The 12055-nt window shown below is 36.0% G+C and overlaps 1 protein-coding gene across 1 annotated transcript in view; it reads right to left on the bottom strand.

The window, feature by feature from the left end:
• Positions 1 to 5848, bottom strand: part of LOC111152149 (GDNF family receptor alpha like) — a 61325-nt gene extending 55477 nt beyond the window's left edge. The window contains exons 1-2 of the mRNA XM_022510503.1: positions 5752 to 5848; positions 1553 to 1687 (exon numbers count right to left, since the gene is read on the bottom strand). Of these exons, the coding sequence (XP_022366211.1) occupies positions 1553 to 1687; positions 5752 to 5773 (157 nt within the window). The 5' untranslated portion in view covers positions 5774 to 5848. The remainder of the gene's footprint in view (positions 1 to 1552; positions 1688 to 5751) is intronic.
• Positions 5849 to 12055: the final 6207 nt, after the last annotated feature.

Genomic DNA, 12055 nt, shown 5'->3' on the forward strand with positions numbered 1-12055 from the left:
ACTCATTTTTCTGAATAAAACTACTTGAATTCATTTCATCTGTGTATTTGAAAATATTTCTATTTCAGCTCCATGCATAGTATAATTATGCAAATATTACTGCAATTCACTGAAAATGACTTGCTATTTGTACACTGAAGTAAATGTTATAATTCATGACACATTGAAGCAGTATTTTAAATTGCCTTATAAAATATAACAAGGAGCTTCATCATCAAAACCAATAAGAATTTTTTTGTCATTGTCTTCTAGTCTCATCTTAAAGTTACTGTGTTACTTGAGCAAATTAGACCTTTAAAATTCTTTTCCTGAACTGTAATAAGAATGTTGGGTTAGACAGCTATAACTGTCTTTGGAGTTCAAACATTCCATCTACTCCTTTCAAGGTCAGGAAAGAGAAGGAAATCTTTTTCCCTTTCTCTGTATCCCATGTAATTCCTTGAAGTCCTGTGGATAGACAGAGGTTCTGATGATGGAGATTGTAAATGCTGGCCATCAGAACTATACGTTACTGCCTTTTAACCCAACACACTCCCTTCTACATCTTTTGGGAAGTAGAGGAAGCACATTGCAGATAGGCAAGAGTCATGAGCAGTACAAAATTCAATCGTCATGAAATTAATAGAGAAAGTGAGATATGGCAGAAACTATTGTTGTTTCCCTTTTCTATTTTTCTCACGGAATATTCCAGAAAGTTTATTACTTTTTTACAGTATTATAAAATCCATTATACGAGATCATAAATTATTAGAATACAATTTTTTCGTAATGTTTTGTGGATAATAGTATTAGAGGAATATCTCACTATATCATAAACTGATGATTTTTATTTTTTATTATTTATTATATTTTATTTTTATTTTATTTTTTAGCAAATGGAATCCTACTATGATGCTCCATTCAATATTTATCCAACTAATTGATATATTCAGTTTGGCATTTTTTTTTTCTTTTAAACAAGTAACAATAACTCCAATCTTCATATTCTCAACACTTTGGGACTCTCCTCAAATATGTGGAATGTAGGACAAGTTAAAAATAAAAAAATATTTTAAATTGTTCTTGACACAGTTGGAAAGGAAGACAGCATATCTGCTGCAAGAAAATAAAATGTGAATTACAACATGTATAACAGGTATTACACACGTACAAACAAGTAACAGTGCTTTTGATCATCACAAATGTTATTTTTCCTATTTTATCATTGAGATATTAACTTGTAAGCAAAAAGATATTTGAAAAAATTTTGTCATACTTCTGATAAGCATGCATATAACATTGCATGTGGTGACGTAAGTAAAAAAAACAACAACAAAAAAACAAAAAACTGAAGTCTTCCATAAAGCTACCTACAGTACAGTAGGATTCTTGACTTTTTGTAACCACATTCATTAATAAGCAAGTGAAGGTAATCATTGGAATATCGAGTTTGAGTTAAGGTGTTTATAGAACAAAGCTAGCTTAGTTCCCAGAATAAGGACAGAAAATATCCAAACCTATTTTTATCTCAGTAAAAGGAAATCATTTGAGTATGTTTTCAATAATATTTTACCTGAAACATTGCAGGAATCTTCCATTATTCTCCATGCATATTTACACCCATTTGCATCACTTAGGCATTGCTCTCTTAAATACCTGCAATCAGTCATTTGGGGAGTGGATTCATGTTCCAAGCACAGCGCCATAGCTGAAATAACAACAGTAACAGAACAACAACAACAACAACAGCAGCAGCAGCACCTTGGCAATATTGCAGCATGGCACTTGTTTACCTCGAAACTAAGTTATTGATGATAAAGAGCAGAGTTAATAAAAATACAATCTAATACAATCACTACAAGGGTGGAATGGCTCTTAGCTTTAGTTCTAGCTATAGATTTGTGTTTCTCCTCTAGAAGATTCTTCAATGAAGAGTTTACACTTGTGCTCTTATTTGACGCCTCTTCATTCCTCAATTTATATATTTATGACTTGCTCTATTGAAACATATCCTTAAACTTCTCTAGTCATCTCCAAAATGTCAAGCTTAATAGTTTCAAGACTTCGTCTTGCCTACTTTTATCATTGAGCATTTTGTGGCCTTTGCCATTTCCATCTTGAAACTCTCTCTTCCTTTGTCAACCCCTTTTCCAAACCCTCTCTTCCTTTGTCAACTTTGTCAATGAATACTTATTCATTTGGTATTTTCTGACCATAGTTAGAATTCTTCCCAGGGTCCTTGTCTTTTTCTGCTAAACTATATTTTTAGCTTAATGTCTGTCCTCAGATTTTTCCCATTCTCATTTCATACATTCTCTATGGCCAATTTCACATACCATCATAATTTTAACTAAAACCTCTAGATTGATGATTCTAAAAAGCATCACCCAATCCCATTATTTTTCCATCTTCCAGTTATATTTGTTGATATCTCCACCTAAACGTTCCAGACACATTTCCAGAGTACACTATCTTTCTATCATCACCACTCCCTGGTAGACCACCCTGCTCCAACAATTTCAGCATTTTTGTAAGTACCTGCACTAGAAACCTTGGATTCATGACAGAGTCCATTTTTATCCCCAACTTCACTCTCCTATATTCATTTTTGCATAGTTTCCTGATTCTCATTTTGAATATCTGACCAACTCACAAATTATTTAATGTGCCTCCAGTTTCATTTCACTCACATAGGTTCTTTATACCCCCCTAACCTGCCTACTGTACCATTCTAGTCCTGCCATTTCTCTGCTTCACCCTTTGGATGGTTCCTCATAGCATAATTCTCATATTCCTTATCACATGCACTGTGGGGAGTCCTTGGACATTTATAGTTTCCCAAATGCTCCATGTTGTCTTGTACCTCTGAGTATTTAGTCCATGGTTATTAGTAGGCACTCCATTTCTTTTTCTTCTGGAATAGTTTTTTTTTGTTTTTTTTTTTTTTGTTTTTTTTTTTGTTCTGTTAACACTCAACACAATGATTACCTGTTTTATGGAACACTTCCCTGACTTCAATACTCTCTGTTCCTATATCCAAATTGATTTAACACACCTCATTTGTTTCGCTATCATCTCAGGATTTCCCCAACCATAGCTCTACTGCTCTGTAATGAAAATATGTATTTACATGCTTGTCCACCATTGGGTTCTAGGGTTTTATTAGATAGGTATTAGACATAATTCATAATCGTATCCTAATCATCAAACACAACACATTATCTATGTATTTGACTTAAACCAACTTTAAAAGTTAAGAATGAGTTATAAATAAGTAATTGACACTATAATAAAAATAATACCTCCAGATGTTTACAAGTTATTTTGGGTAGAAGAGAAGTTTCCAGTCAGTTTTCCAGAAAGTAGCAATGCTAATTTAGTATATTGTTCAAATTACCTGAATTGATTCTGCAAGCATACAAACTGACACTTGCTTAATCAATCCATAGAAAAATATGGGAACTGCAATTGAGTTATAGAGATAATATATTAACTATAATCAAGATACCTTAATATGTTTCAGAGACAAATTATTTGGATTTTTAAAAAGATGATGTTAATTATGAATCACCTGTGATAATGCAGAGTTTTATAAGCTTCAAGTAAAACCTATAATCTTGTCTTTATCTTATCTCTTCCAAACCTCTTCTCTTAAGGAGAATCCAAGACAACTCATAGGATCATACTATTTGCTGGGTCACTGCATTTGGAGATTAGGCCCAAGGGTATGGTTCAGTCACAACTTTTCCTTGTTGAGGGCCACAGTGGAAATTGACATATCAGCCTTCTGTTTTTTCATGTGTTCATGGATAACTTCACCTAACCAAAATCCTGTCCTAGGTTAGCAAGCCTGAAGAAAGAGCCCCTTTGATTTTGGCCCAAAGTCATTTATTTGAATTCAGCTATGAAAGACCCTCTGGTATGTTGTGTCAAAAACAAATCATAAGAAACAAGAATTTTATTTGACATTGATCATTACATTTTGTGAATAGTTCCCTCAGAAAACTTATAGGTGATAGTGTTCTGAATATACCATCAAAACATTACCAGTACCTCAGTCTAGTGATGGTTAATGTTTTCTACGTATTATCTTTCCCAAATTTATTTCATTTTCTTCCATATTTAAAAATTTAAGTTCCACTTGATTGTTTATTTTACATGATTTTCCACACCTTCTATTTGGATGAAATACTGAATCTACTAGGAAAACCATCTCAGTGATCTGGCCCAAAAGAATGAAAATAACTTTAGCTTTCCAAAATTGTAGTCATTCCTTACTATGATTTGTAGTCACATATTTAATCCAGGAATTTTCAAGGATTCTCTTGAAATGCTCAGTGAAAAACAAGTTCTGTTTTGAAATAGTAAGATGAAGAATACTGTACATAATATCACCCTCTTAAGGCTTATCATGATAATACATGTTCTATTTTAAAAATTCACTACGTCCCACATTTCTTTGGCTATAAAACTTTCCCACATCACAAGACCTACTTAGACGATGTTAAACAAGTATGAGGAATACTGGTTAAACCTACCAAATGGTACAATTTTGACCCTAACAATATTAGAAGTCATTTCCTTCCTTCATGCAACCTAATGCCAAGGTTAATTTAGAAGTGAAACTTGAAAACAAGTGGCCATCCTTGCTTTTTCAACTGGGGCCATAATGAGGTTGTAATGTATTTTGTGTGTTCTGTTTTATTGTTGCCTTATCTACAAAAGTTAAAGTTTCTGAGATTTGTCTTTATACCTAAGAATAGAAATAAGGAAATATTAAAATAAATACAAGAAGCAAAATTTCGGGCTAATGAATATTATTTAAACTAAAGAAAAAAAAACTGAAGATATATAAAAGATTCCATTCCTTCTTCCCTTAATTTTTTTCACTTATTTTGACTCTCTTTTTATGTTCAACATAATTTGAAATAACCTTCTTCATTTTCATGCCCACAATTACGTTTTTATTCATCAATATCTATTAGTGTAGAGTAAGCAAAAACTATACTGGCTTTGTTTTAATGAATAGAATATTAATATTCAGCTATAATCATAACTATCTCTTTTCCTGAATTCATTTTATAGATTCTACTAAATTCTGAAGAAAATATAGTAGTTTCTCCAATAACACATGTAGTAAGTAGATCTTTGTGGATTCTACTTTGAGTATAAATGAATTATTTTCTATCAACATCTTACAATACATTCACACTATCCAACACAAGAGGGATAAATCCAAACCTTATCTCTAGCTCACAAAAATTGACTGAAATGTGAAGCATCCAATGGGATGTTGTTTTATCCTACAAAAGGACTCCTACTTTGTAAATATTAATGCTTTAAAATTAGGGGAACTAAATGATAAATTAATCTCATTTTAATTTAGTTTCAAATAAAAATAGATAATTTGAAATTTATCATCTTATAACTTATAATAAATACTGGAAGGTTTCATTTCTCAAAGGCTCTAGTATATATGAGAATTCCATAAATCCTAATAAATAACTCCAAGTAACTGGATTATCTTACACAATAAGATAGAAACAACCTAAGAGATTAATGTGATTCCTGCAATACAGGAATGTGTTTTCTACAATAATAAGTGCGCATTTTTGAAACAGTTATAAACCACCTTAAAGTATACATTTGTAATTGATACTTCTTACTATAAGCCCATTAGTTTAATCAACAGAGAAGTCAGATAAGATAGATTTCAGTTCATGAAGAATTGGTGATATACATCCAGGTAAACTAGAAGAATGATTCACTTACCATAGAAAATGAAGACCATCATGCTGGACAACTTGGGGATATTCACCTGGAAGAAAGGCAGACGTGTTCACTCCAACCACTTCTTAACAGTAACTGTCCAGATAAGGCTTCCTCTTCTGCTCTTGCTTCCTGAGAGCATTACTGATTCAAGTCAGCTTCCTTTGTCACCATCTCCTCACCAATCCTTCCTGAGCTGTGAACTTTCCTAATTATGTCCAAATTCAATTATTTTCTTCTGAGCATACTAATATCGGATATTAGGCTTCCAAAAAAGCCCACAAGCCAGATACTAAGAAATGATACATGCTCAGCACATTTATGAGAAACGTTTTATTTTCCCTTTAACTAGAATGCTAAACTGTGTAAAAGGCTCCCAACTGTACCCCAGAAACTTCCTAGATGCTTAAGTATCCTCAGTTTCTACTTCATTAATTAGCCTCATTACAGCAATTTTATGTCCTCTGAGAATATGGAAAAGGAGAAAAGTGATAAGCAGCAAGGTAGATATGTGGGGAATTCAAGTTCCCCTGGAATCAAACCAGTGTGCTTCATCTTCCCCAACAAGAAAATGTCTCTCCATGTGCCACACACTCCAGTGTACTTTCAGATTGTACTGCTTCAGCTGCAATTCCCCAAACCCACCAGAGACAGTGACAGTGTAAGAAACGACTCCTTGTAGGGGCACCTGGGTGGCTCAGTGGGTTAAGCCTCTGCCTTCAGCTCAGGTCATGATCTCAGGGTCCTGGGATAGAGTCCCACATCGGGCTCTCTGCTCGGCAGGGAGCCTGCTTCCTCCTCTCTCTCTCTCTCCTTGCCTCTCTGCCTACTTGTGAACTCTCTCTGTCAAATAAATAAAATCTTAAAAAAAAAAAAAAAGAAAAAGAAAAAGAAACGACTCCTTGTAAAGGTTCAGAAATTCCTGGCTCCCCTGGGAAGGTAAGCGTCCACTTGTGTTCATCACTTGAAAACTGTTTTTCTCCTAGCTTCAGTGAGAGACATTGTTATGTTCTGAATATTTATGTTTCTGCACAAGTTCTTAGGTTGAATATCTGACCCAATAAAATGATTATATGCACAGGCAGAGCCTTTGGGAGGTGCTTAAGATGTCAGGGTGGAATCCTCCTGAGTGAGATTGTAAAAGATAATAAAGTCTTATAAAAGAGGCTGCAGAGAGATCCCTTTGTTCCTTCCCCTTGTGGGGGCCCAGCTGGAGGACACCAGTTACAACCCAAGAAGAGGGTCCTTGAGGATGTAACCATGCTGGCATCTTGATGTTGGACTTCTGGTCTCCAGATCTGTGAGAAATAGATTTCTGTGGTTTATAAGCTACCAGACTATCGATTTTCGTTATAGTAGCCTGGATGGATTGGATTTACCTTGTATTTCATTGTATTCTTCCTCACAAGACCCTAGAACATGTCAGCTCCACTGGACCATCATGAGGCTTCCACTTTTAAAACACCTGAGACCTTTCTGTTATGGATCCTTGGAAATACACAATACTGTTTCGGCAAGAAATCAGGAAAACACAGGTGTGGATAAACTACTATCTTGAGATGAGACAGAAGCATTTTGTGTCCACAGTGACACAATAGAAGAAGTGTTGTTTCCAACTGCTCATGTTTTTCACTGGAGAGAAGTTACAATGTATTTTGGTTTCAGGATGCATAACGGAAAGACAGACTTGGGAGTCCAACAAGTTGAAATTTGCTTTTCTCTATAAATATAAACAACTTTGTCCTGGAAGGTGTTTATATTTACTTACTCCTCTGTAGAATGTTCTGATTGTATCCATAGTTGCCACATACATTAAGTATGCATATGGGACTTATATCAGCGATCAACAAATGCCTATTATACTACAGTGACTTAATTATTTAACAAAAGAATTATACCATACAATTATTTAATTATTTCCTTGTAAAGATACTGAGTTATGGGCACCTGGGTGGCCCAGTTGGTTAAGCATCTGCCCTAGGCTCAGGTCATGATCCCAGGGTCCTAGGACCAAGCCCCAGTCGGGCTCCCTGCTCAGTGGGGTGCCTGGTTCTCCCACTCCCTCCCCCTGCTCATGCATTTTCTCTCTCTCTCTTGCTCAATCCAGCTCTCAAATAAATGAAATCTTTTAAAGATACCGACTTCCTAAACTTGTATTATAAACTTTACTGAGATTATTGTTCTTTTCGATGTAGGTCACCTAAAGCTGGCTAAAGCTAGAGAGAGATTCAGTGGCTCTGTTGGTTCACAAACTGCCTCCCCCACACCCAACAGGGACTGCAAGGAGAACCCAAGAAAGAGGGCACTGCAGACTGGTAGGCAGCAAGTTTAATAAGCAAGGGAACTTACACATGAGGCTTTTCTCCAGAAGCCTCAAGATGAGTAGATCTCAGCATCACCTGCTAGAATCTCATGTTCACATGGAACTCTTACCTGGATTCTGTCATGTCTGTGGCTCAGAGGATCTCAATCACACAGTTCTCTCTCAGCGCTGCATCCTTGAAACATCTCCCGTGGTGGGAGTGGTAAACGTAAACTGCATTCCAAGGAGAGGGAGGGGTGAGGAGCTTCCTATTGCCTAGTTTCAGATCTCCCCGGTCAATTGGAGGTCATGTCCTCTCAATGACCTCCTTTAACAGGCTCCCATAGTTGAAGAGTCCAGGGCTAGAATTGACTTTGGGCATGTTTTAACCTTGTTTTAGGGCCTGAGTGTTTCCCCCAACCCCGCCATGTTTCTTAGCTGTTTCCTTCTGTGTCCACTCCATTCTCAGGCAGCTTCTTTCCCCTAGAAGGGAAGAGGACCATCAAGCCCTTGGCATACATCCTGCTCTCTTCAAAGCCAGAGCTGGTAGTGTGATTCTTTTCATAGTAAAATTCTAGATTTGAGTCACATCAGTCTCATGCCCTTCCATCTCACCAAGTGGAACTGTACCAAGTATCCAGCATCACAGATACAGGTGGGACTGGTCCTATTCCAACCATAGAAACTGATGGTAGGAGAGGGGGTGCATCACCAAGGAAAGTCAAGGTATGAGAAGTCAAGTGAAGGGATCTGGGCAGGAAAAAAAAAAATCTTATCAAAGCATCTAAATTCTGAATTAAAGCAGGGCAACCACAAGAAAAATAAACTAATGAACAAAGGAAAAGAATACCAAAACACAATTTCTTGCTCAAGAAAGGGTGATTCAGCTATGACTTCTAGAATGAAATGATACCCAAAAGCTAAATGTTAAGATACACAGTGAATGATGCTAATCTTGGCCGAATGGGTACAGCTGCTGAGGTCTAATGCTTAGAGAAAACATCTGTGCCAATCTACCTACTCATCCCATAGTAAGAATCAGCTGTGTCATAATCTGAAGTAGAGGTTTGAAGCATTTCTTTTTGTTATTAGTTCCCTTCCTCCATAGAACTCTCAGAATATTTTTACAGGTACACATTTTGTTTTAAAGGATTACAAAAGAAAGTAATCATATTGAAATATAGTCACCAAAATATATTTTAAAACAAATTTGTGAGAGGGGTGCCAGGGTGGCTCAGTCTTTTGGGTGACCAACTCCTGATTTCCCGTTGGGTCATGATCTCAGGGTCTTGGGATCAAGCTCTATCTCTACCTCCATGCTCAGTGGGAAATCTGCTTCTCTCCTTCTCCTCTTTCTCTGCCCCTCCTTCTGCTCAGGTGTTTGCTCACCTGTACAACTTCTTCTCTAAGATAAATAAATAAATCTTTAAAAAAACACACACAAATTTATAAGAAAGCAAAAATTTTTAACAGTAAATACAAAAATTCATGGGGGTGGTTTCTAATAATACTGTAATTTCAGTTTACTGACAACCATAAATGCTAACTTGAGATATTTTCTATAAATGCAATGTCATATAAAACAATCTGTCATTTCTACTGGTGAAAAAGACAGCACAAGAAGTACTGAATTTCAATTAGAGTTTAGTAAAAATGGAATACGGCTTTGTCCCAAGCAAATTTATAGACACTCCAGATTAATAAACCTTAATGAAATGTAAAAACAAACAAACATATACCAACATGAGTACTTGCAAATCCATTAATTGCTTGGAAACTGGCTACTGAATCAGAACATTTTATAGGTGAAAGTAAATGATAAAATCATCAGCTTCAGTAGTTTACAACAATGGTGTGAGATCTTAAAAAGTGTCTTATGTTTTAAATAAACTGCTATTGATAAATAAATGAAGAAGAAAGGAGAGTTGCTCTGGTTGAATTTGGGTGGGAAGGCCCAAGCTCTGTTAATTGGCTTTTGCTATCACCATTCACAGCTGTCATTGAGATATCAAAAGATTCCAGAACTCCTATTCAAAATTCAGTGATCTCATTTGTTAAATTATTTTCACATGAAGAATCCATTCTTCTAACAATTACATGAAATGCACTCAGCCTTGCACCTTGTCACCGGGCAGAAGATACCAGGATTTGTATTCAATAAACATTTACTAAAAGCCTACTATATCCTCAGTTCTGTGCAAAACCAAAAATAAGGAATGGTCCCGAGTGTCATTTAGGTAAAATAAGGTGCAGATGAAACGAAGTATAAAAAAGAAAGAAAAAAATTGTTGAAAAAATATAGTATATGTGCTCCTTAAGTGAGCACAAAATTGTTGAAAAAATAAAAATACAGTAAATCAGTTAAACTTCTATATATTAGACATTTATTAGAAGACATTTTGGAACATAAGGCAACTACTTTCTGATTAATGACATTTGACTTCTCCCCAACAACTCCTGCATTGTTTCAATATTTGTCCACTTAATATTTTGTAAGATGCTCATATCTGGAAGAGAGAAATAAAAGCTAACACATATATCTGGTGATGAGTTCCTTGATTATAAGGCCTATAAATAAGGCTCTAAGATGCTTAGTAATAAAGGAAGACATTATGCAGCAAATGGGGGGGGTGGTGGATAAGAGACTCACTGTCTTTTACTGGAGATCTTCACCAGAAAACAAAAATTAAGTCAGCATGATGATGTACTTAGTCACTTTGCCATGAACTGCTCACTGGTCTCCTCACTAACAAACTGATGGGAGATGGCCATGATTTAGGAGACAGGGCACCCAGGATTGAGAGAAGAAACTGAGAAACAGCATAGAGACAACCTTGAGGTATGTTTGGGGGACTAAGATGAACTATTATCTTTGAAACTCATGGTGGGTGAAGAGGAAAAGAGAAATGACCAGATTATGGGCAGCCTTTTATACCTTACCAAGGAGACTAGAGTTTATCCAAAAAGAAAATGGAAGCTTTTGTTGAATTTGAAACAAGAAGCAACCAGGTTGATGTTTTTAAAAAGTGCTTGAGAAGTGCTATGGAGGATAGTTTGGGAACAAGGATGATTGCCAGTTTTGAGGTTATTTCAGTAGTTCAGGAGAGACATGGTAATGGATGAACTAAAAAGTACTGACAATGAAGAGGAGATGGTAGATCCAAAATACTAAACAATTTGAAAATTTATGGGATCTGGTGACCCTTTGAGATGAAAGAGGGGATGGAGAGAAGGAAAAATCCTGGAGAAGCCACTTACTGAGGCACTGGTCTCATAAGTATATGCTCTATATATTTTATATAACTCTATCATTGAAGAAGTTAAACATTAGGATGAAGCAAGAGTTCCTATGGTCTGTATGTCACTGGAAAAGAGCCTGCTGTATCCAAGACAGCTCTGCAAGACAGCGTTACCTTGGGGGAATTTCTGCTGTACACGGTCTGGCTCTCAATCTAATTGGATCAAGAATGGATTCAACCTTTAGGAGTTCACTAACATAAAAAAAAGATCATAGAAGGGGCACCTGGGTGGCTCAGTGGGTTAAAGTCTCTGCCTTCAGCTCAGGTCATGATCCCAGTGTCCTGGGATCGAGCCCCACATAGGGCTCTCTGCTCTGCAGGGAGACTGCTTCCACCTCTCTCTCTATCTGTCTGCCTCTCTGCCTACTTGTGATTTCTGTCTATCAAATAAATAAATAAAATCTTTAAGAAAAAAAAATCATAGAAACATTAATCATACTGCCAATTTATTTATTCATAAAAGAAACCTAGCTCGTACCCAATATATTTACTTCACGAAGGCATGCCAATAGCGAAAAGTTGGTACATGAAGGGTTTGGGTTAAGGAGATTATATTCTTGTCTTCCTTGGGTAAATTGATCTATTTAATCATGGCAGCCCAATCTGGACACAGTGATAAATTTTTCAGTGAAACAGACAGTTTTCTTTCCATGGTTGTGTTTTATTGATTTTATAGTGTAGGTTTTGGTAGATAATTTCAAGTTAC

Source organism: Enhydra lutris, unplaced genomic scaffold (genome assembly GCF_002288905.1).
Source record: "Enhydra lutris kenyoni isolate GAN:26980312 unplaced genomic scaffold, ASM228890v2 scaffoldscaffold28, whole genome shotgun sequence".
NCBI classification, from domain to species: Eukaryota; Metazoa; Chordata; class Mammalia; order Carnivora; family Mustelidae; genus Enhydra; species Enhydra lutris.